Below are 25840 nucleotides of genomic sequence, written 5' to 3'. Positions count from 1 at the left end.
TGACATCACACATGCGAATAAACTAACCTCACTATTAACATGGGCAGCCTCATACCCACACCCTTTTATTTTGCTTGGTGACCTCAACCTATCTCATATTAACTGGATCCTAAATTAATGTTCAACCGAATCCATACACTCAACTCTTTACAATGCTATTACTAATCTAGGGCCTGAACAGGTAGTAACAAACAATACTAGATTCAGCAATTGTCTTCATCTCATCTTCTGCAATAGTTTACATTCAATTTATGGACTACAAATAATAGAGCCCCTTTCCAACAGTGTCCACAGCATGATTGACTTTTGTCTCAATATTTGTCCTTAGAAAAATGACCACAAAAATAGGATAACCAATTACAACTTTTAAAAAGCCAACTATGATATCATAGATGCTGACCGCTCATCTTTTGATTGGCAATCATTATTCTCTGACTATAATACTGCTGAAGACTATTACAATAGCTTTTTGTTTGAAATGCAAAGAGTCATTAAATTATATGTTTCATTAATTATCACCAAAACCAAGAAAAACAAATTACCTATAAAAACAAGGAAGCTCCAATCCAAAAAAAGATCCATTTGGTGGAAAAACAAAACTGGCTACCTTGCTAACCTTAAAAGCAGCTACAAAAATCTATCCCACCAATTAAAGATCAAATGCACCAATTATCACATCAATCAAGAAGAAAACCTTCTGCGCACAAAATCCACACACACTTTCTATAACTTTGTAAACAACCAACTCAAAGACTCGAGATCCATACCATCCCTCAAAGGACCAAATGGTAAAGAATAAAATGATGAAGCCATTAAAGCCAACCTCTTTCATATATTCTTTGGCTCTGTCTTTGTAAACAGCAATGTCTACTACTCTCTACATGGGGCTACCTTTGAAAAGCGTTCGGAAACTCCAGAACGCGGCCGCGAGAGCCATTGTGGGGCTTCCCAGATTCGCCCACGTATCTACAACACTCCATGGCCCGCATTGGCTGCCGATCAGTTTCTGGTCACAATTCAAAGTGTTGATCATGGCCTTTAAAGCCCTACATGGCATTGGACCAGAGTACCTGCGGAACCGCCTGCTACCGCACGAATCCCAGCGGCCGATAAGGTCCCACAGAGTTGGCCTTCTCCGGGTCCCGTCGACTAAACAATGTCGTCTGGTGGGCCCCAGGGGAAGAGCCTTCTCTGTGGCGGCCCCGGCCCTCTGGAATCAACTCCCCCCGGAGATTAGAACTGCTCCCACCCTCCTTGACTTCCGTAAACTACTTAAGACCCACCTATACCGCCAGGCATGGGGGATTTGAGACACCTTTCCCCCAGGCTTATTATAATTTATGTTTGGTATGTATGTGCTGTTTGGTTTTTAATTATGATAGGGTTTTTAGGGTTTTTTAATATTAGATTTGTGCCTGTATAATATTGTTTTTATCGTTGTTGTGAGCCGCCCCGAGTCTTCGGAAAGGGGCGGCATACAAATCTAATAAATTATTATTATTATTAATTAATGTCTCATGCCCAATATTTCCTAGTCATATCACAAACAACTGCAATAATCTAACACAAATTGATTTTACAGAAGATAATGTTGGAAAAGCACTACACAACCTCCAAACAACTCTGTCCATTGGACCTGATGATCTACGTTAAAAAGCTCTCCGCAACCATAGCTGAAGCCTAATTTTTGAAAAATTCTTCACGACTAGCCTCTTAGTTAACTTATGGTCACTAGCCACAGTCATCCAGGTCTTAAAAAATGAGATCCAAATAATGTTGAAAATTACAGACTAAACTCTTTCTGTTGTGTCACCTGCAAAGTCCTGGAATCAATCATAAATCAATCCATTACCCTCCCTAAAAACTAACAACCTATTCTCCAACAAACAATTTGGTTTTAGAAAAAAAATATCCTGCAACCTACAACTCCTACACTGCAAAAACATATGGACTACACAACTCGATCAAGGGAAATCAATAGATATTAAACTATTCAATACCACCGATAATACTTCAACTCTTCATAAAGACCTATGCCATGTGTCACAATGGTCTGATAACTGGCAGCTTCAAATCTCAACCAACAAATGCTCTGTCTTACACATTGGCAAAAAGAATCACAACATAAAATACAAGCTTGGAGGACATGACCTTGTAGACCAGCGATTTTCAACCTTTTTTGAGCGGCGACACATTTTTTACATTTACAAAATCCTGGGGCACACCACCAACCAAAATGACACCCTAACACACTCTCCTCTCTTTTTCCATCCCTGTCTCCTCCCCACCCTTGTGTGTGTGTGTGTGTGTGTGTGTGTGTGTATACACCCTTGAACCATTTTCAAAAACAGATGAGGGCTGGGTTTTTTTCTCTCTTATTCTTTGGGTGCTTTTTATCATATGCTTTAAATCAAGATGCACTTCTCTCTCTCTTTTGTTTCTCTCTCTTTCCTCTCATTCTCTGTCTCAATCATTTTCTCATTTCTCTTTTTTCCTCCCCTTTTTCCTCATTTCTCTCTCTCTCTCTCCCTTCCTCTCCTTTTCTCTCTCTCTCTTGCTTTCTTTCTCTCTCTCTCTTGCTTTCTCTCTCTTTCTCTCTTTTCTTTCTCTCTTGCTTTCTCTCTCACTCTCTTTCTCTCTCTCTAGCTTTCTTTCTCTCTCTTTCTCTCTCTCTTTCTCACTCTCACTCTCTCAGCAAAAAGTTGCGAGACCGGAACCTGAGCTTTTTTCTTCGCGGCACACCTGACCATGTCTCGCGGCACACTAGTGTGCCACGGCACACTGGTTGAAAAACACTGTTGTAGACAACCCTCACTCTGTCAAAGACCTTGGAGTACTCATATCTAATGATCTAAGTGCCAGAGCCCATTGTAACAACATTGTCAAAAAGGCAGTAAGATTTGTTAATATAATCTTACGTAGCTTCATCTCTGGCAATATTGCATTGCTAATTTCATTCATTTCATTTATTGGATTTATATGCCGCCCCTCTCCGAAAACTCGGGGCGGCATATATCCGAGCATGCAAAACATTTGCCAGCTCACCTGTCTAGAACCCGCACTGCAAATTGGATATTAATACAATTGAGAGAGTCCAGAAATATTTCACAAGAAGAGTTTTCTACTCCTCTATTCAATCAGAATATCTTATTGCACCAGACTTGAAATTTTGGGCTTAGATAATTTAGAGCTATGTCGCCTTCAATCTGATCTAAATATAGTTCATAAAATCATCTACCACAATGTCCTACCTATCAATGAATACTTCAGCTTCAACCACAACAATACATGAGCACACAATAGATTCAAACTCAATGTAAACCGCTCGAAACTCGACTGCAGGAAATATGACTTCAGCAACAGAGTGATCAATGCCTGGAATACACTACCTGACTCTCTGGTTTCTTCGCCAAACCTCAAAAACTTTAACCTTAGACTTTCGACCTCACCCAATTCCTAAGAGGTCTGTAAAGGGTTTGCATAAGCGCACTAGCGTGCCTACCATCCCTGTCCTACTGTCCTCATTTATCTGTATTTATCTTGTTTGACAAACAAGCCAACAAACAAATAAATAAATAAAATAAAAAATAGTTACCCAAGTCACACATCATATAAATCTATTTTTTTTTCATTTAGCACTACAGTATTTTTCTTTTTTACATTGAGGAACAATAATGCATTCCTCCAACTGTCAGGCTTCATACAAATGTTAACCAAGTCACACTGCTACTCTATAAGCAAATCATATCCATATTTAATACATTATATTATCCAGGCCTGCAGCCTTATTACTTTTCACCTTTCATCTTCTTCTTTTTTCTTGGATACTAACATTTACTGCATTCATTTCAGTTCCAGTCTTTGATGTATATCAGTGCCATGCTAACCTCTAAAATGTTGCTTCCAACATTCCCTCATTTCAATATCATCATCAGTGATTTCATCCTTTAAGTTTTGATTTTGTTCGTTCTGTGGGATGCTCCTTGTTCAACCCTTTTCACTCTCCAAACTCTTTATCATTTCTATAAAAAATTTGCATTTTCTCACCCTTCTAAGTGTAACCATTCCTCTCAAATTCTCTGCAATTGTCTTTTTCTTTTTGTATACGTGGTATGTCTTTTTCTCGTCCTCATTTTTGCTGTTGCCATTATATACAGTAGTCCCTCGCTATACCGCGCTTCACCTACTGCGGCTTCACTTCATCGCGGGTTTCTGAGGAAGTCGATCGGCAGATTTAAACAGCCCGCCGAACTCGATCGGCAGGTTTTTCAAAAAAAATAATAATCTAAAATTGTAAATACTGTATTTAAATACTGTATCTAAAATAAATACTGTGTGGGAAGGGTTTATAAACACTTAAAACAATGGAAACTTACCAAACAATTACAATATAAATACTTAAATAAGTACTATCAGTCGATAAATTCCCCATCGCGGATTTCACCTATCGCGGCCAGGTCTGGAACGTAACACCAGCAATAGGTGAGGGACTACTGTACATACATACTTTCCTCATCTGCATCCTCTATCACTTCATCTTTCTACCAAGCGTCTTTTTAATGCCCCCTATTAGCATAATTTCACATTTCTATAGCACTCTGTAACATAATTGTTTTCTATTACAACCAGTTTCAGTATCACCTTTCATTACATTGCTGTTGCCATATTATTTTTATTCTTTTTTGTTACGTATCCTGTATGCACTTTTTTTTCTTCCCTCCCTCCCTCCCTTTTCTCTTTTCTTTTTTTCCTTTCCTTTCCTTTTTTCTTGCTCTCTTTCTTTTTATAATTTGACCAGTTTAAACTTCCAAATAATGATCTTCCTCACATTCTGTAGTAGTCAGTCATTACTTGTCCATTAGATGGCACTGTTTCATAGAAGAGTCTTGGAGCATGGGACAGTTAGAATGGAATGGAAAGAAATGGAATGGAATGGAATGGAATAGAATAGAATCTGGGGCAAGTTACAGGAGCTCACTCCATTATGTGGTGCCAGGGATTCGAACCACCAAACTGTCGACCTTTCTGATCAACCAGCTCAGCATCTTAGCCACCAAGTCACTGTGTCCCCCTTCTATTGAGAGAGCCCAAATTAATTCAGACTAGGTGAAGGTTTTGGACACTTTCCAAAGGCAAATAATAATAATAATAACAACAACAACAACATTATTATTATTATTATTATTATTATTATTATTATTATTATAATGTATTAGATTTGTATGCCGCCCCTCTCCGAGAACTCAGGGTGGCTCACAACAATAATAACAATGTACAAATCCAATATTTAAAAACACAATTTAAAAACCCTTATTATTAAAATAATCACACAACTCAATCAAACCATACATAAAGCAGTAGTTAGGGGAGGTGTCAATTTCCCCATGCCTGGCGGCAAAGGTGAGTTTTCAACAACTTACAAAAGGCAAGGAGGGTGGGGGCAGTTCTGATCTCTGGGGGGAGCTGGTTCCAGAGGGCCGGGGCCACCACAGAGAAGGCTCTTCCCCTGGCCCCCGCCAGACGACATTGCTTAGCCAACGGGACCCGGAGAAGGCCCACTCTGTGGGACCTAATCAGCCGTTGGGATTTGTGTGACAGAAAATGGTCCCAGAGGTATTCTGGTCCGATGTATTATAATACAAGGATATTTACTGAGATATGATCCATTTTCTCCAGAAAAGAGTTCATCTACTGTGTTAATATAAACTACTGAAATGTACTTCTAGTTTCTGTTGCCAGTTGAGCATCCCGATGAACACTGGCATATAATGACACTTCATACTCACCGTAAGAATGAATGTGAAATGAGTATACTTATGAATTAAGTATTACACTTGTTGATTTCTTATAACAATTTTTTTTCTTTTTTTAATTGCAGGGTGGCCCATTTGTTGAAATCTTCAGTGCTCAAGGCAAGAACACTGGGACCAAATGGAAAATTTCTGGCAACCCTTCAGTTATAGGAAAAGTATGTTTTGGAAAGAAATGGTAAAAGCTTTATTATAAAGTATAGAGCTTAATTCTTTTTTCTGAAAAAAAACCCCATGAAAGCTTTGAGTAACTATGAAAATAATTATCTCTATCATTCCTTTTATCAGAGCAGAATAACAGAACAGGAATTACTATTTGACGCCTATAAACAGATAAAAACTTGCTAGATTTTTGTGTATTTAAGATTTCCAATGTTTTTGTTTCTGCAAGTTTTGAATATATTTTATCAGTGTGTGTTTGTAAATATTTATTTATTTATAGTTGGTAAATTTATATAGCCACCTGTGTCATAGACATCCTATGACACAGTGCAGCATACAAAATAAAAATATCTGTTTGTTTCTTTATGTTTTCTATATAATAAAACAAACATTTTAGTCTTATTAAGAAAATGAACATCTCTAGCCAGGAAATATATTTATTAGGACTAAATAAAAGTTTGAAGCTAATTTTCAATGTATCTGGTAATTTCCAGGGCTACAAAAATGGTGGAAGGTCTTAAGCATAAAACTTATCAGGAAAGACTTAATGAACTTAATGAAGTAAAAATGTTTTTAATAGGAAAGTGAATACAAGAACAATCTGAGGTTAGTTGGTAGGAAGATCAGAAGCAACATGAGAAAATATTATTTTATTGACAGAGTAGTAGATCCTTGGAACAAACTTCCAGCAGACGTGGTTGGTAAATCCATAGTAACTGAATTTAAACATGCCTGGGATAAACATATATCCATCTTAAGAAAAAATACAGGAAATAGTATAAGGGCAGACTAGATGGACCATGAGGTCTTTTTCTGCCGTCAATCTTCTATGTTTCTATGTTTTTCATCAAATAAGTGATACAGATGAAGAGGATGGAAGGAAGGTGGTTACCTCATGAAGCCTACATGGTCAGCATCTTAAATAGACCATTCACTCCTAAATGTAATTTAGGTTTTAGTTGCATTTACTTAACTAATTGCAGGAAACTGCTCAGGCTTTTCTTGATGGGGATAAAATGGTGAAGTAAGCAACTGTTTTAATATGGCACATTGCTGTCAAGACAGAAAAACCAATAAAATAAATATGGTAAATGTTAGTGAAATGAAGGATGATGTTTTGACATGGATGATGTTTTGACATACTAAGTGGAAGATGGCCCTGACATCCTAACGGCAAAGCCATTCTTCACAAGAAAGGGTTATTTTCACGGGATCTGGCGTGCCGTTTTGAACCACTTTACATTCATTCCATTTTAATACTCCAGCTTTCCACTTGTATTACACTTATAAAATATCATTTAAGCGTACTGGATATTCCTGACCTAAACCTAACATCACTCACCTTAACAGTTACAAGGTATGAGTGTGGCTAGCCATTTCTGTCATAGGCAAATAGACATTATGACTAGGAAATCTTGAAGATTTATGTATTAATTCAGCTGTGTGAGATATTTTAATGATGACACACTTTTTGTTGGTTTGTTAGGAATATGATAAGGAAGTAAAAGGTTTCGTCTTTGTGCTGGAAGGAAGCGGTCAAACCAACAAGATGCAGCTTCCAAAAGAAACTAAGCAAACTCGTAAGTGTAAAAGTATTATAAAATATATATCATAGAAACATAGAAGATTGATGGCAGAAAAAGACCTCATGGTCCATCTAGTCTGCCCTTATACTATTTTCTGTATTTTTTCTTAGGATGGATATATGTTTATCCCAGGCATGTTTAAATTCAGTTACTGTGGATTTACCAACCACGTCTGCTAGAAGTTTGTTCCAAGGATCTACTACTCTTTCAGTAAAATAATATTTTCTCATGTTGCTTCTGATCTTTCCCCCAACTTGTGTCCTCTTGTTCTTGTGTTCACTTTCCTATTAAAACCTTTCCTATCATAAAACCTATTACTTGTTCTTGTGTTAAAAGCTCACTGAAGCCAAAGGTTCATATACTGTCCTTCCAAATACTAGAAGAGAAAAAAAAATTCATCACAAAACAATAATATAGTTTTTAAAACTTGACATTCAGCAACCATTGTGCATAAAGACGTCTCCATAAATTATAAGGATTAGGTCATTCTTTAAAAGGCTATTCCTACTACACAACTCCCAAAGTGTTTCATGTGGCAAAGCATTTGCTTCAGCTCCTGTATCAAATTTAAATTTTTCTTCAATCTCCTTTTGCGTTAAATCAGTAAATCAAAAAGGGAAAGCTGTTTAAATTACATTATAAATAGATGTAGAATCTAATAATTCTCCATTAAACAAGTTGCTTATCACAAACACCATATTGTTTTTCATTACTATGCAGTGATCTGGTTGAAATGCTTTATAACTTTTTGTGCCCTATTTATGACAACATTTTCTCAAATGCAAAACAATTCCAAGACTAATTTACTATCGTACTACAGAGACACAGACTTATTCAGTTTTGATTACTGCTGCCTTTAGCTTGTAATTTCTCAGATCTAAAAGCATTTATAGGAGCCTTTTTCCATTTCTTTCCAGTGATCATTACTATCTGCCACTTCATGGTGGATGTTAATCTAATTGTTCTTACCATAAATCGCTTTTGATTATTTCGACTCATGTGATATATTAATTTTTATCCCTACCATTGGGTCTTCAAAAGGCTTTCCTTTATTTTTCTCCCTTTTATATTGATTACAAACCTGTCATTGTGTCAAAAGGTATTGACTAAAATTCACTGCTGATGACCTTTGGAGTTATATGAGGAACCTTTCCATAATGTCTACCAAAATTTGCATATAATTTCAAAATGAATAATATTGAAACGCAGCATTCCTGCAAGGTATGCAGTATATTTTAGCCTTTGACAAAAAAACCCTTCAATGTAATTTAGAACTGCAGTGTCTTAAAAAAAAAAACTTCAGAAGAATTATATATTGTTAGGACTTACTCCCCACACAGTGTGACAAGAAATATTTTTTGAATCTTACAGTTTCTTAGAGAAATCCATTATCCTACCTGCAGCCAAATGCAACTAAAGCTTCTGTTCCCAGCATTATCCATTCTGGGATAAATTCCCTTGAATTACAAGTGGAAAATAAGGCCTTGAAGTGTATATACTCATAGGTACCGCTTCGCTAATTCTCCATTAGACTACAGACAAGTTTTTGATATTCTGTAAGTGCTGGCCACTTACTTAAACTCAAATAAGTCCTGGAGCAAAGAAATACTTATTACCAGGTTGTACAAAAACACCAGAAAGGCTGGAGAGCAAGCAAAAGCAGTAGAAGGAAATAAAAAAGCTACTCCAAATTCATTGTCTTAAGTTTTTGTTAAAAGCCCAATATAGCATACCAAAAAAATAAAATAAAAATAAAACCTCTTTGGGCATTCGCAGGAAAATGGTTGCCCTGGGAGACTCTTGCTTCTTTGCAAGATTGGTTTCATAAGGGGCATGACTAGTCACAAAACATTTGTTTGCTATTAGGACTTTTAGTTCCTAATTAGGACTTTAGCTCCCAGGCTTTGTCCTAACAATTTATTTTTGTCTTTCTTGACTAGTTGGGTGCTTTTCTGAACAAACATTGAGCTGCATTCCCAGTCAAACCGTAAATTCCTTGCTTTCGAAGAAAAGTGGGGCATTTTTAAAAAAGGATAGTTTAGGCATGCACATGGTCTGAGTTTAAGAATGAAATATCCCTTCCTGTTCAGGTAATCCTTGCTTAACAACCATAATTGGGACTGAAAATCTCAGTTCTTAAGCAAGGCAAGATGCTTCACTAAACAACTCCAACAATCCTAGCAGCAGTCAATCAGTCTCCCAGGTTGTTAAACAGACAATCTCAGGATTTCAGCTCTGTTTGAAATTCTTGCAGCAGGCAGCCCTTTGACAGCGAAAGGGCTGCCTACCCGATTGGTTTTTATTTATTTATTTTATTATTATTATTATTATTATTATTATTATTATTATTATTATTATTTATTAGACTTGTATGCCGCCCCTCTCTGAAGACTCGGGGCAGCTCACAACAACTTTCTGTGCAGAGCTAAAGTCTGTTCAGCAAGCATTCCCTATTGTTTGAAATGTTCCTATAGCCCAGTGTTTCCCAACCTTGGCAACTTGAAGATATTTGGACTTCAACTCCCAGAATTCGCTGGCTGGGGAATTCTGGGAGTTGAAGTCCAGATCTCCTCCAGTTGCCAAGGTTGGAAAACATTGCTATAGCCCACCAAAGGGTTTTCCCTCCTTGCATGGAAAGAAAATCCTTCATGAGACGGCAGGAATGGGGCTGAAATCCAGATTAATAAGAAAACTCAGAGAATTCTAGGAATTCAGATGGAATAAATCTTTGTCGGATAGTTATATAATTATTTGCTGTAGTACCACTATTTTTAGTATAACAGGAAGTCAATATGTAACTTCACATACAATAATTTTCAGTAAATAAACTTTTTCCCCCTGTACTTAACAGTCTTTAAAAACCCTAACCTTGCGTCAGATTGCATTTTACAAATGAACTAGGACTGTGATGATGAACCTATGGCATGTGTGCCACAGTTAGCATGCGGAGCCATATCTACCGGCACATCATGAGCTGTTGCCCTAGTTCAGCTCCAACATACATGATTTTTGGCTCACGCAGAGACTCTGGGAGGGCATTTTCAGTCTCTGCAGAGCCTTGGGGTTTTTTCGTCCTCCCCAGGCTCCAAGAAAGCACCCAGGCCTGGGAAGGGTGAAAAATGGCCATACACAGCCCACCGGAAGTCGGGAAATGGGGTGGGTGGGGGTGGATCGTGCATGTGTGGAGGCACACATGGGGACATTGAATTATGGGTGTGGGAACACATACGTACAATAGCGGCCAGGCACGCACTTTTTGGCACCCGAGGGAAAAAAGGTTTGCCATTACTGATCTGAGAATTGGGCCATTTGAATTCATTTAGAAACAATTTTACTTCTGAAAACAAACATTTAGAGAGATATTTAAAAACACGGTCAAGGCTTGCTGCTATTGTTTGAGACAAGAAGGCTCTTAACACTGTTCCTGCCATAAAAATAGAGATCAACCTCTAATTTACAACGGTTCATTTAGTTGCAATTCAAAGTTACAACGGCACTGGAAAAAGTAACACATGATGATTTTTCATACTTAACAACTGTTGCAGCATCCCTATGGTCAAATGATCAAAATTCAGATGCTTGACAACTGACTCATATTTATGATAGTTGCTGGGATCACGTGATCACCTTCTTATAAGCAAAGTCAATTGATAAGCCAGATTCACTTAACAACTGTGGCAAGGTAGGTAGGTTGTAAAATAGGGCAAAATTCACTGAACTAATGTTTCACTGAGCAACAGAAATTTGGGGCTCAGTTGTGTTTGTAATTCAGGGATTACCTGTAGGAATAGAATAGAATAGAATTCTTTATTGGCAAAGCGTGATTAGACACACTTTGTGCATATGCTCTCAGTGTGCATAAAAGAAAAGATACATTTTTTATTTATTTTATTTTATTTATTCATTTGTCCAATACACAAATACATAGGAAGAAAAATAGACATGTGATTATATAAAAGAGGGTGAAAGTGAACTTAGAGGAGAGGATATATGAAAGGAAGAGAATATGTAAGATAGGTGAAAGAAGGAAAGACAATTGGACAGGGGACGAAAGGCACACCAGTGCACTTATGTACGCCCCTTACTGGCCTCTTAGGAACCTGGAGAGGTCAATCGTGGAGAGTCTAAGGGAGAAGTTTTGGGGGTTAGGGGTTGACACAATTGAGTCCGGTAATGAGTTCCACGCTTCGATAACTCGATTGTTGAAATCATATTTTTTACAGTCAAGTTTGGCGCGGTTCGTATTAAGTTTGAATCTGTTGCATGCTCTTGTGTTATTGTGGTTGAAGCTGAAGTAGTCATTGACTGGTAGGACATTGCAGCATATGATCTTGTGGGCAATACTCAAATCGTGTTTTAGGCGCCATAGTTCTAGGCTTTCTAGGTCCAGGATTGTTAGTCTATTTTCGTAGGATATTCTGTTTCGAGTGGAGGAGTGAAGGGCTCTTCTGGTGAAATATCTTTGGACATTTTCAAGGGTGTTGATGTCTGAGATATGGTATGGGTTCCAGACAGATGAGCAATAGTCTAGGATGGGTCTGGCAAAAGTTTTGTAGGCTCTTGTGAGTAAAGTGAGATTGCCTGAGCGAAAGCTGCATAGGATCAGGTTAACAACTCTAGAGGCTTTTTTGGCGATATTGTTGCAGAGGGCTTTAGCACTTAGGTCATTCGATATTAGTATTCCAAGGTCCTTTACAGAATGTGGGTTAGCAGTGAGAGATTGTTTATTCAGTTCGCATGTGCGGTTAGGATTTCTTTTGCCAATGTGGAGGGTAGAGCATTTGTTGGTTGATATTTGAAGTTGCCAGGTGTTAGACCAATCTGAGACAAAGTCCAGGTCTTTTTGGAGAGTGAGTGTGTTATCAGTGGTGTTGAAAAGTTTCACATCATCGGCAAAAAGAACACAGTTGCTTTCGATATGGTCACAGAGATCATTGATGTAGAGAATGAAGAGAATAGGACCTAGTACGCTTCCCTGGGGAATGCCGCTTATGACAGGGGCAGGGGTGGAGATGGCGCTACCAATTTTGACAATTTGTTGCCTGTTTGACAGGAATGCAGTAATCCAGTTGTGGAGGAGTCCTGAGATGCCATAGGATTTGAGTTTTAGGAGTAGTTTGTCATGGACCACTGAGTCGAAGGCTTTGCAAAAGTCTATATAAATTGCATCAATGGATTTTCCTTGGTCGAGGAGGGTAGTCCAAATGTTTTTGCAGTGAAGTAGTTGTAGGTTGCAGGATACCGTATATACTCGAGTATAAGCCGAGTTTTTCAGCCCAAAAAATGGGCTGAAAAACACAGCCTCGGCTTATACTCGGGTCATTGACAAAGTCACCACACGAGGGCGCCATTGCTTGAGCCAGAGCGAGGAGGCACCAGCTTTTGTCCCCTCTCGCACGCCATAGTTCCTCTCCCTAGCTCAAGCAGAGGCAGCCATTTGCTCCAACCGAGAGGGGAAAAAAGCAATGGTGAGTAACTATTCCTTGCTCTCTCTGCATTGGTATTTTGTGGTAGTTGCTGTCCTTGCTTGGATAGGATCTAATAATGTGTTATGAGGCAGAGCTAGACAGGAATTCTTTTTCTATCTGTCTAGCTTTCTATCTATCTATTTTTCTATCTAACTATTTTTCTATCTATCTATCTATCTATCTATCTGTATCTATTTCTATCTATCTATCTATTTTTCTATCTGTCTGTCTGTCTATCTATCTTTCTATCTATATCTATCTGTATCTATCTATCTATCATCTATCTATCTATCTGTATCTATTTCTATCTATCTATTTTTCTATCTTTCTATCTATCTATTTTTCTATCTATCTATTTTTCTTTCTATCTATCTATCTATCTATCTATCTGTATCTATTTCTATCTATCTATCTATTTTTCTGTCTGTCTGTCTGTCTGTCTATCTTTCTATCTATCTATATCTATCTATCTATCTATCTATCTATCTATCTATCTATCTATCTATCTATCTATCTATCTATCTATCTATTTGGTTTTCTATGCTGATAACCTCACAGCAGCTAATGCTGAAGCTCTTCTTTGGATACACTTATTTATTTGTTTGTTTGTTTATTTATTTATTTAATTGGATTTGTATGCCATCCCTCTCCAAGGACTCAGGGTGGCTCACAGCATATATAAAAACAGAACAATAATGTAAATCCAATTAATGATGAGAAGGAATCCAGTTTTGAAGGATTTTAACTCTTAGGTTTTAGCTTTGTTCCTGATCGAGCTACTTTTTTTACTTTTTAATTTATTGTTAATATTGTTAATTTGTTTACCCTCTTTTAAATTTACAGAGCTAGTTTACTGGTTTTCTTTAAAATAAATATTCTAAAACATGTCTCAATTAATGTAATTTTATTGTTTTCCATTTTTATAAGTTACCAGTAGCCACTGCATTTTCTAACCTCGGCTTATACTCGGGTCAATACGTTTTCCCAGTTTTTGTGGCAAAAATTGGTGCCTCGGCTTATACTCGGGTCGGCTTATACTCGAGTATATACGGTAGTTTCTTTCTGAATCCAAATTGTAGGTTATTAGATTCTAAGTAGAGGGTGATTGATTGATTTATAATTGATTCCATGATTTTACAAGGGACGCAACAGAGAGATATTGGTCTGTAGTTGTCCACTAGTGAAGGGTCTCCTTTTTTGAAAATGGGGATGACTATTGCTTTTGTCCACAGCTTGGGGAGTGTGCTGGTCCTGAAGGATTTTTGGAAGATAATGCTTAGGGGTTCAGCAAGAGCAGAAGAAAGTTTCCTTAGGAAGTATGCACAGAGACCGTCTGGTCCGGCAGATAGGGAGGGTTTGAGGTCACGGATTGCTTTTTCTACATTGTCTACAGTGAAGACGATTTGGGTTAGGTTTTTTAGTGGGTTAGAGGTGCGATTTGCGAAGATGGGGGAAGAACCATTGCCATTAACAAAAACAGAGACGAAAAAAGAGTTGAAGAGGTTGGCCTTGGATGGGTCGTCATGGTAGGTTTAAAAATTGTATAAGGACTAAAAACAGGTGAAACTAAAATTTCTTGATATTTATATGAACCTGTCGTTCTATTCTTTGTTCTTTGTTCTTCGAAGATGATTTGTGATGTAGATTTACAACATTTTTACAGCAACACAGGGAATAAAGGGAAATTTTCTAAAATGAGATAGACCATGTCCACCTAGCTCAGGATTGATTAACTGGCCGTGATTTCCCAGATTTGCTTTCCTGTATCTAGGGATACAAGGAATTAAACCTGGGATGTTCTGCATGTAAAATTTTGAGTACTGCCAGCAGCAATGCCTCCTTTCCGCTTGAACTATGCTTTAAAGGTGCTTATAGCTGCTATAAGTAAGTGAAGGGGGAAAAAACCCCTTCAGGCTATAATTCCACCATATAGCCAATGTGATGTTTGTCCGTTGTGTTCAAAGAGGACCTTGACATCTAATGGCTTGTGGGCTGTACACGATGTGTCTGCAGGCTGCTGGTAAGGCCTATGTGGGCACGAAATGTTTTGCCACATGTTGAGCAGACATGTTCGCACCATTTGCGGAGTGCTTGCTTCTCTTCTGCTATGAATATTCTTCTGGCCTCCGATGTCTGGCAGCCTTGGTGGATCAGCAGGCCCCATTTGGTCGATCTTGTGCCAAGATTTCCCAGGAGGTGGTGTTGATATTGAGGGACTTGAAGGAGGCTTTCAACGTGTCTTTGTATCGCTTACTTTGTCCCCCATGGATCACTTCCCAGCTCACCATAGAGGAGCTGTTTAGGGATGTGATGGTCTGGCATCCTAGCAACATGACCTGCCCAGCGTGTCTGGGCTTTCATCAGCAAGGGGGGAATTGATGGCCAGCCTGCTCTGGAGAGGACCTCAGTGTTAGGCACCTTATCCTGCCACCAGATTGTCAGAATTCTGTGGAGGCAGGTCAGGTGGAAGTGGTTCAATGGCCTAGCAAGTCTCCTGTATACAGTTCAAGTCTCACTGGCATATAACCGACTAGTTACCACTACTGCTCGGTAGACTTTGAGCTTTGTAACAAGGCTTATTCCACGTCAGTTCCACACATTGGTCATTAGTCTGCCAAATGTAGAGCTTGCCTTGGCAATTCTGCAGCTGACCTCAATGTCAATTGGCACTGCACGGGAGAATGTGCTGCTAAGATATGTGATGGTGGGCTCTTGGTATTTGGCTTTCAGAGCTGGCTGATGCATCACTTCGGTCTATGTTGAAGAGGAGACCAAAGTTGTTGCATGCTGCTGCAAAATTCTCCACACTGGTTTGCATTTCCTTCTCCGATCCAGAATTCAGAGCACAGTCATCAGCAAAGAGGAGGTCAGGTAGCACCATCTGTGCTATCCAATGTAGGCAGTCCTTGACTTACAACAATTCATTTAGTGACCGTTCAAAGTACAACAAACTGAAAGGAAAAACCTAGGGCTATTTTTCACACTTACCATTGCAGTATCCCCATGTTCATGTGATCAAAATTTAGACACTTGGCAACTGGCTCCTTTATGATGGTTGCAGTGTCCTAAAGTTATGTGATCCCCCTTTGTGACCTTTTGTCGAGCAAAGTCAACAGGGAAGCCAGATTCATTTAGCAACCATGTTGGTAACTTAACAACTGTAGTGATTCACTTAACAACTGTGGCAAGAAAAGTCATAAAATGGAGCAAAACGTACTCAATAAATGTCTCAGTTAGCAACAGAAATTGTGGGCTCAGTTGTGGTCGTAAGTTAAGGACCATCTATAGTTGTTTAACCCGGTGATTAGAACATTCTTTTTTCATTACATTTATTTATTTATTTATTTATTGGATTTGTATGCCGCCCCTCTCCGGAGACTCGGGGCGGCTAACAGCGACAATAAAACAGTGTACAATAGTAATTTGGTATTAGAAATGATTAAAAATCCATTAATATAAAAACCAAACATACATACATACATACCATGCATAGAATTGTAAAGGCCTAGGGGGAAAGAGGGTCTCAATTCCCCCATGCCTGGGGGCAGAGGTGGGTTTTAAGTTGTTTACGAAAGGCAAGTTTACATGCTGCACCTATGACAACTTCCTTGCATCAATCACACTTGGCCAACAAAAGAATTCTATTTTATTCTATTTTATTCTCATACTAAACATTGTTAATTCAAACTGAATAAATTGAGATTCTATGCTACAGTTCCCTGATTCCAGTGATCTGCAAAATGTGGTTATTTTTCAAAAGAATATAGAAAGGGCCCAGTACAATCAGTTTAAGGTCCAACATGTTTGGTATGGCCACACTTAGAATACTGTGTTTAGCTTTTGTCGCCATGATGTACGTAAACATGATGTTAAGACTCTAGAAAGAGTGCAGAGAAGAGCAAAAAAAGATGATTAAGGGACTGGAAGCTAAAATATATGAAGAATGATTGCAGGAACTGGGTATGTCTCGTTTAATGAAAAGAAAAATTAGGGGATACATGATAGCAGCATTCCAATATTTCAAGGGTTGCCCAAAAGAAGGAGTCAAGCTATTTCCCCAAAGCACCTGAGGGTAGGATAAGAAGCAATGGATATTCAATTCTTGAATACAGCTCATCTGTATGGAATCCACACTGCATAACAGACATTAATACAATTGAAGGAGTCCAGAAATACTTCACAAGAAGAGTCCTCCACTCCTCCTCACGCAACAAATTACCTTACTCCTCCAGACTTCAATTACTACGTTTAGAAAATTTACAGCTATGCCACCTCCGAACTGATTTAACTGTTGTTCATAAAATCATACATCACAATGTACTCCCTGTTAGTGACTACTTCACCTTTAATAACAACAACACAAGAGCACGTAATAGATACAAACTAAATGTAAATCGCTCCAAACTACTATTTCAGCAATAGAGCGCTCAATGCCTGGAATTCACTACCGGACTCTGTTGTTTCCTCCCCAATCCCAAAATCTCCAACCTTACATTATCTACAATAGACCTTTCCCCTTTTCTAAGAGGTCTGTAAGGGGCGTGCATAAGTGCACCTTTGTGTCTATCGTTCCCGTCCAAATGTCCTTTTATCTTATCTATCTCTACTTTATACTTATATTATGTTAAACGTACTACAATACAATACTATATTTGTATGACAAATAAATAAATAAATAAACTAATCAAGAGGAGAAGCAACTTAGAACTAAGGAAAATTTTTCGGATAGTTAGAACAATTAATCAGTGGAACAACTTGCCTCCTGAGGTTGCAAATGCTCCAACACTGGAAGTTTTAAAGAAGAGATTGGACAACCAGTTGTCTGAAGTGGTGTAGGATTTCCTGCCTAAGCAGGAAGTTGGACTAAAAGACCTCTAAGGTCCCTTCCAACTCTGATATTCTACTCTATTCTATTCTATTCTACTGTACTCTACTCTATTAAGCTTAAAGTGGTGAATAGAAATATCTTTTGGGAGACTTACCCATTGACTAACCAAAGCAGGCAGGCAGACAGACAGGTAAGTATCTAGAGCATCAGCCAGTTCCATTAAAGTTCACAATGAAGTGATTTTTCTTTCAGAATTGGCAGCTTCTATTTAGATTTCATAGCAGTGTTCAAGCAGCCTCAAGGGCCATACATTCAGATTTTGTTCAGGCTTTATTCCTGAAAGCCATTTTCGCTTGTGAGTGGATTTTGATTTTACAAGAAGCTTTGCTGTTAAATTTCCAATTTAAATTACCCATTTCATTCCAAACATTCAGATTAAATTACTTGTCCACATTTTATCTAAGCTTGATTCTGCTGGGGTATTAATTGCTTTAAGTGGTTCAACTAAAGCTTATTTTGGTCATCTGTAGCTTCAATTATTATGCATTTTTGCAAGAATTTGTGTTACAATGTTAAGACATTAATTAATTTTGTGTCCTTGTAGAATATATTTTGAATATGCACTCTGTCAACACAGTGGAAAACTAAATAAAATAATTCGATTCCATGTTTTGTTATAGTTCTACTTGGAGCACAATTTGTCTTTAGGAACATATTTCAAAAATAAATTCTAAAATTTATAAAATCCATAAAATTTTCATAGTAGATACATTTTGAGAAATATGAAAGTAATACATGTTCTTAATTTATTTCTTTTATTTTGCTGTAGTTGGACTGATCCAGCAATTTTTGGTACTTCAAATTTACGTACCATTGGGACAAGATTTCTCAGCCGAGTTACTGTAAGATAATATTGAACTTTATTATCATGTTTGATGCGCTGTAGATATTAAACAAATGAGTTAATACTGGCTGCTGTTAATTATATGTAACAGCTTTTAGTTAAAGAGTAATACATAATCAAAGTGACATAATAATTAAGCCTATCTGGTTGTTTTTAAATGATTTTAAGCATATTTGTCATCATAAAAATATTGTATATTAATAAATTTATTATTATTATTATTATTATTATTATTATTAGTAGTAGTAGTAGTAGTAGTAGTAGTAGTAGTAGTAGTAGTAATCAAGTGACCAGTTTCTGATTTTAGGAACAGACTTTAAATAATTACTTTTGACACTTTAAAGGGATGAGATACATTTATTCTTCAGCTTTGATTTATTTATTGATTTGGTTTGGTTTGAAAGTGCCTGGAAAATCCGGTGCCAACACAATAGCAATAACACTTAGACTTATATACCACTTCACAGTGCTTTACAGCCCTCTCTAAGTAGTTTACAGAATCAGCATATTGCCCTGCAACAATCTGGATCCTCATTTTACTGACCTCGGAAGGATGGAAGGCTGAGTCTACCTTAAAGCCAGTCAAGATTGAATTCCTGACAGTCGGCGGAATTAGCTTTTCAATACAGTGGTACCTCGACATATGAGTTTAATTCGTTCCAGACCTGAGCTCGTAAGTCTATCAACTCGCATCTCAAATGAATGCCTTTAGACTTTGTTTTTCGCGGAAGCTCGTCTCGTATCCCGAATTTGAGCTCGGGTGTCGAACAGAAATTTCACTCGCGTCGCGGCTCGTAACTTGGAATACTCGCATGTGGAGCAGCTTGTATCTACTAGGTACTACTGTACTGCATTCTAACCACTATACCACCATGGTAGTCCTTGACTTACAACCATTCATTTAGTGACTTTGAGGTTAGGGCAGCACTGAAAAAAGTGACATGAATATTTTTCACATTTGCAACCATTGCAGCATCCCTGTAATCACATGATCAAAATTTAGACATTTGGAAACTGGCCCATATTTATGATGGTTGCAGTGTCCCAGGATCATGGGATCACCTTCTGTGACCTTCTGATAAGCATAGTCAATAAGGAAGCCAGATTCACTTAACAACCATGTTCCAAAGTTGACAACTGCAGTGGTTCACTTAACAACTGTTGGCAAGAAATGTCATAAAATAGGAAAAGGCTCTCTTAACAGCTGTCTTAGCAACAAAAATATTGGGCTCAATTGTGATCATAACTTACGGACCTGTGGATTATTTATGTTATCCCCACTTGGTAGACCGGACCAGAAAGTGAACTCCACAGATGACTAAAACTATTTTGCGATTGGCTATTGTAACCAAATTTTGCAAGTTTGGTTGTGCTGTATCTCCTCCTTCTAATAATTCAGGAAATAGGAAGCTTAAAATGCTTCAGCTTTCTCTCTTTCTCTCTCTTCCTCTCTTTCTCTCTCTCTCTCCTTTCTACCTATCTACTTATATACCTATCTACCATCATCTTTTTTTCTTTCCTTTTTTCTTCCTTCCTCCCTTCCTCTCTTCCTTCCTTCCTTCCTTCCTTTCTTTCTTATAGGTCACCCATCTTATCGTAAGGTAACTTACGGTCCTGTTCCTCTGCAATTTGTATGGTGAAAGACACAAGTAAAATCATGTTTCAGTGTTACAATTTTTTATTGCTATATAAACTTTGTTTTTAGATTATGAGTTTGACGTTTTATTCATTTTATTAGCCTTGAGCTTTTTCAAGCAAAGGCAGTGAGATGCATTTTAAATAAATATTTTCAACTGATTCTATAGACACTTAAAGCACTCTACAATAACATTTAATGGGTTATTTCTCCCTCTTTTTTCCCCCTTATGTCTGCTTAGAATACTGAACATAAAACATAAAAATAACCACATATTTCTGCCACCAAGTAAACTGATACTGAAAGGATTTTGTAATACTGAAATAATGCAGTTATAAAGTGTTGTTATACAAAAGAAAAAAGTCTAATCCATTATTGATAAAATGTTAAAGATTGCATTTGGGTGCTTTCAATCTTGTACACCTACTCTCAAGTGTTTGGTGTTCTTAAATCTCATTTATTTCTATATAGAGTGGCCTGTGATCTTCTCAGCATATAATTGTTATAGAGGAAACAACTGGAAAGAATTCACATGTTTGTTCCAAGCTTTTGTCCTGCTTGGTTGGAGGGTCCTGTACTTTGTCCTGTACTTGCTGCAATTCACACAGAAATGTGATGCATGCATAGAACAATGAGGAGTTTTATTTCTCGGCAAGTTTGTCACAGAGCCTCAACATTGGAAGCTTGCAAGAAGAAACTGGACTGCCATCTGCCAGAAATGGTGTAGGGCAGTGATGGCAAACCTGGAGTCATATCCGCTGGCACACAAGCCGTTGCCCTAGCTCAGTTCCAACATGCATGGGTGTGCTGGCCAGCTGATTTTTGGCTCACACAGAGGCTCTGGGAGGGTATTTTTGGCTTCCAGGGAGCCTCCGGAGGAATGGGGGAGAGTGTTTTTACCCTCCCTCCCTAGAAGCCTTTGAAGCCTGGGGAGGGTGAAACACGAGCCTTCTGGACCCACCAGAAGTTGGGAAACAGGCCACTTCCAGCCTCCAGAGGGCTTCCGGGAGGGTGAGTGAAGCTGTTTTCGCCCTCCTCAGGCATTGAATTATGGATGTGGGCACTCGCGCATGCACAATACTGTGCGCAGATGCTCTTTTGGCACCCGAGGAGAAAAAGGTTTGCCATCACTGGTGTAGGGTCTCCTGCTGGGGTGGGAGATTGGACCAGATGACCTATAGGGTGCCTTCCAACTCTGTTGTTCGGTTCTGTTCCGAGACTGGTGATGAATAGAACTGAAAAAGAGTGATTGGCCAGCTATTTTCCTTGCCCAAAGGAGGATTAGACACTAGGGTCACCTTGCTCTGATCCAGCATAGAAACATAGAAACATAGAAGACTGATGGCAGAAAAAGACCTCATGGTCCATCTAGTCTGCCCTTATACTATTTTCTGTATTTTATCTTAGGATGGATATATGTTTATCCCAGGCATGTTTAAATTCAGTTACTGTGGATTTACCAACCACGTCTGCTGGAAGTTTGTTCCAAGGATCTACTACTCTTTCAGTAAAATAATATTTTCTCATGTTGCCTTTGATCTTTCCCCCAACTAACTTCAGATTGTGTCCCCTTGTTCTTGTGTTCACTCTCCTATTAAAAACACTTCCCTCCTGAACACTATTTAACCCTTTAACATATTTAAATGTTTCGATCATGTCCCCCCTTTCCCTTCTGTCCTCCAGACTATACAGATTGAGTTCATTAAGTCTTTCCTGATACGTTTTATACTTAAGACCTTCCACCATTCTTGTAGCCACTCTTTGGACCCGTTCAATTTTGTCAATATCTTTTTGTAGGTGAGGTCTCCAGAACTGAACACAGTACTCCAAATGTGGTCTCACCAGCGCTCTATATAAGGGGATCACAATCTCCCTCTTCCTGCTTGTTATACCTCTAGCTATGCAGCCAAGCATCCTACTTGCTTTTCCTACCGCCCGACCACACTGCTCACCCATTTTGAGACTGTCAGAAATCACTACCCCTAAATCCTTCTCTTCTGAAGTTTTTGCTAACACAGAACTGCCAATGCAGTTAACTAAGATGCAGTTAGCATCTTAACTATTACCCCATACCAAGTGTTATCATTAAAATAATATAAATCTCCATTGTAAAAACAGAATGCAAATTCAATTGTGCACTTGACTTCATGAACATCTCCAAGGACCCCTGTCTCCTATAACTTATTTTTCTGTTTTCTGATTGAAGTGCACCAGTTCGGGGGGTGCTGGGAAGCCCCCCAGGCCGGCTGCGACCTTTTAAAACAGCCGTGCCGCTTCCCAGCTGTCTCCCGAAGCCGAACGCCAAAGCCAAACTTCCGCGTTCGGCGTTCGGAGACAGCTGGGAAGCCGCGCGGCTGTTTTAAAAGGTTGCAGCCGGCCTGGGGGGCTTCCCAGCACCCCCCCCTGAACCCCGGGTTCGGGGGGTGCTGGGAAGCCCCCCAGGCCGGCTGTCACCTTTTAAAACAGCCGCACGGCTTCCCAGCAGTCGCCGAAAGCTGTTTTTTTGCGGGGGGTTTTTTGGTTGCACGGATTAATTGACTTTACATTGTTTCCTATGGGAAACAATGTTTCGTCTTACGAACCTTTCGTCTTACGAACCTCCTCCTTGCACCAATTAAGTTCGTATCATGAGGTATTACTGTACTTTCTATGAATGCTTGTTGGGTTTTGATGGCTTCTTTTAAGGTGTTAATCTCATCAGACAAACTGCTAAATATATTTAGCTTGGGGGTGCAGGATGTGCACATATAAAGAAATGAAGAGTTTGTTTTTAGAAAGGTGGCAATATGTTTAGAAATATTGAGGCAGCTTTTGTGAGCAGACTGATTGCAAGTCTGGCATTTTATGAAACCATCATGATCATTGATAATGTCATTGCATTTAAAGCATTGATAGCTGTGATTATCCATTGTTGCTTGTTGTTCTTTTTGTTCTTGTTGTTGTATATTCTTTTTTATTGGCATTTCTGCTTTGATTTGAGCTGTTCTGTACCAGCGTCTGTCTCCCAGGATGTGGGGGTGGGGGGTGGGGGTTAGTGCTTCAGGAAAGTCTTTCGGTTACCCTGCCTGAGTTTCTGGCTTCCTGCTCAGTGGGCCTCTTTATGAATTTATAGTGTGTTGAGGGAGAGGCAATTAGGGTTGTAGAGGTATACTTAACAACTTCACTTAAGCAGTTTGTATCTCACTTATGGCTCGCTCCTTCCTGCGCCACATGGGTGTGCCTCATGGGCTCATGCCAATGGTGAGCTATGAGCCGGAACGCTAAATTGCGCTCGCTGCCACAGCTCGTAACTACTTGCGGGGCCAGCGCAACTTTGCTTCTGCACCTGTGGAGGTAGCAAAATTGCACATGGAACCGCAGGTGCACCCATGATTCGGCATGCGTGGAAGCAAAAAACCTCACCAAAACATGGGCGCACCTGCATCTCCATGCATGATTTTGCTACCTCCACAGGTGCAGAAGCAAAATCGCGCTGGTCCCGCAAGTACTTACGAGCCACCACGGCGAGCGCAATTTAGCGTTCCGTCTCATAGCCCACCGATGCTTCATACATGCTTTGCATACCCGTGTGCATTAACAAAAAAATCTGGAGGAAAAAAAGATGGTGACCTCATGTACAGTGCTGGAATTCAACCACTGCGCATGCTTAGAAAGAAAAATAATTTTTTACAAAATTTTAAAAAATGTAAAAAGTCAGTTATTATTACCTCTTTTGTTAATTAAGCATGAAACTCAGTCAACTGAACATTTTAAAAAGTGTCACAAATACTACTGACTGGTGCTAATGGTTGATACGTGTTGCTGCCAGCGTCCTATGTTGTTGTTGTTTTCTTATGTATGATGCACATTGAATTTAATTTTGTTGTATGAGATGCAGTGGCAATAAAGTAAACTTAAATTTAAAATGAGGACCCAGATTGTTGGGGGCAAGATGCTAACTCTGACCACCCACAGAGTGCTGTAAAACATTGCGAAGCAGTATATAAATCTATGTGTTATTGCTATCTGGTTGTTTATTTATTTATTTATTTTATTAATTAGATTGTTATCCTTCCTTTATTATTTTATAAGTAACTCAATGCAGTGTTCATAGCTAATATCCCTCCCTCCTTCTCTTTTTCCCCACAATAATAGTCCTGTATAGTGAGTTGGACTGAGAGAGAATGTCTGGCCCAAGTCTTCTTATAAAGTGTTCTTTGCATTGAAGAGATATTTTTAACTCTTATGATGTAGACTTTCTTGCTTCAGAAAAAGCTGAACTCTTCCAACTTTGCACCGTATTTCATTCAAATCTATCTTGCATTGGGCCTATACATTTTTTAAAGAGCCAAAGTCACTTTATTATCTGAGGATTGACTCATAAAGGTTCTTAGCTGGTCCTTTGCTTATTGAACCCTGAACCAGATGTTTATCTCATCTATCGTATTCAATAAGGAAATTCATTGGTAATGATGCCCTAGAAGCATTATAGACATTTTTATAAAGTTCTGCATTGATTTCTTAATGAACTACTTGACTAAAAGGCATGTTATTGTATCTGAAGAGTTTTGTAGTGTTCCTATAAATAAATATCATAAGCATTCCCCGAATCCTCAACCTTTAGGAGTCATTAAAGCACTTCATATTTTATAAAAATCAATGATCCCCATGTCAGTTTCACAGAAACACAATACACTAGAAAATAATGCATTAAACCCTATTTGTAGAAGTAGGTATCTTAATATTAAGTTACAATTCTAATAACCGAATTGGTGAAAATAGTTCTTAATATTAATTTCTTCACCTATATGGTATTCAAGAGATTTCTTCATAATTGAACAAGAGTTTATAAATTTCTTTTATAGGAATTATAGTATAATTATAAGTCCTGTATAGACAGATTGATACTTGTGATTTCTTTTCTCTTGATGTGTCATTTACATCGTAATGAAGTGACAGATGACAGCTGTGATTATGTTTTTTAGAATGTTTGATGAACTCTATAATAATAATACCTTAGTGATTAGCCATAAGAATTTATCCAAATATAAAATACAAATGAACAATAAGAAAGTCAGAGATTGACACTTGGTCAACAGTCAGGAAGTAAACAATACCCCATCAAGGAACTACCAATGCAGATATATGGTAAACAATAAGCTAACAGTAAACAATAGCCTAATCAAGGAACCACCAAGACAACTCCCACCAACACTGACAGGGCAAGCCACTAGCATATAAAAATAAAATCCCACTCCTGGTAGCACTGATGATGTTACCTAGTTTGATAATGAAATGTCTGCAAGAAAACAGCTAATCTCAGAGAGACCAAGGATGACTCATTTCAGTCCTAAACTACAAATATTATCTTGTGTTAATACAATACATATTATGAATAACAAAATATATTTTGTAATATTACTCTGTCACCCTACAATTTAGCTCAGTCAGATCCACATATGCAGTT

General features: G+C 38.4%; 1 protein-coding gene across 7 annotated transcripts in view; it reads left to right on the top strand.

Moving 5' to 3' along the window:
* CFAP20DC (CFAP20 domain containing) overlaps positions 1 to 25840 on the top strand; it is a 263548-nt gene that overhangs the window by 19848 nt on the left and 217860 nt on the right. For 2 of the 7 annotated variants that reach the window (XM_070738145.1, XM_070738143.1), the window contains exons 3-5: positions 5879 to 5988; positions 7459 to 7552; positions 18684 to 18756. In XM_070738145.1, coding sequence (XP_070594246.1) covers positions 5932 to 5988; positions 7459 to 7552; positions 18684 to 18756 — 224 coding nt within the window. In that variant the 5' untranslated portion in view covers positions 5879 to 5931. Of the gene's footprint in view, positions 1 to 5878; positions 5989 to 7458; positions 7553 to 18683; positions 18757 to 25840 lie in introns of those variants that run through there. The other 5 variants (XM_070738144.1, XM_070738142.1, XM_070738147.1 and 2 more) reach the window with 3 other exon arrangements.

Source organism: Erythrolamprus reginae, chromosome 2 (genome assembly GCF_031021105.1).
Source record: "Erythrolamprus reginae isolate rEryReg1 chromosome 2, rEryReg1.hap1, whole genome shotgun sequence".
In the NCBI taxonomy this organism is placed as follows: domain Eukaryota; kingdom Metazoa; phylum Chordata; class Lepidosauria; order Squamata; family Dipsadidae; genus Erythrolamprus; species Erythrolamprus reginae.
This window is presented reverse-complemented; position numbering and strand designations above follow the sequence as displayed.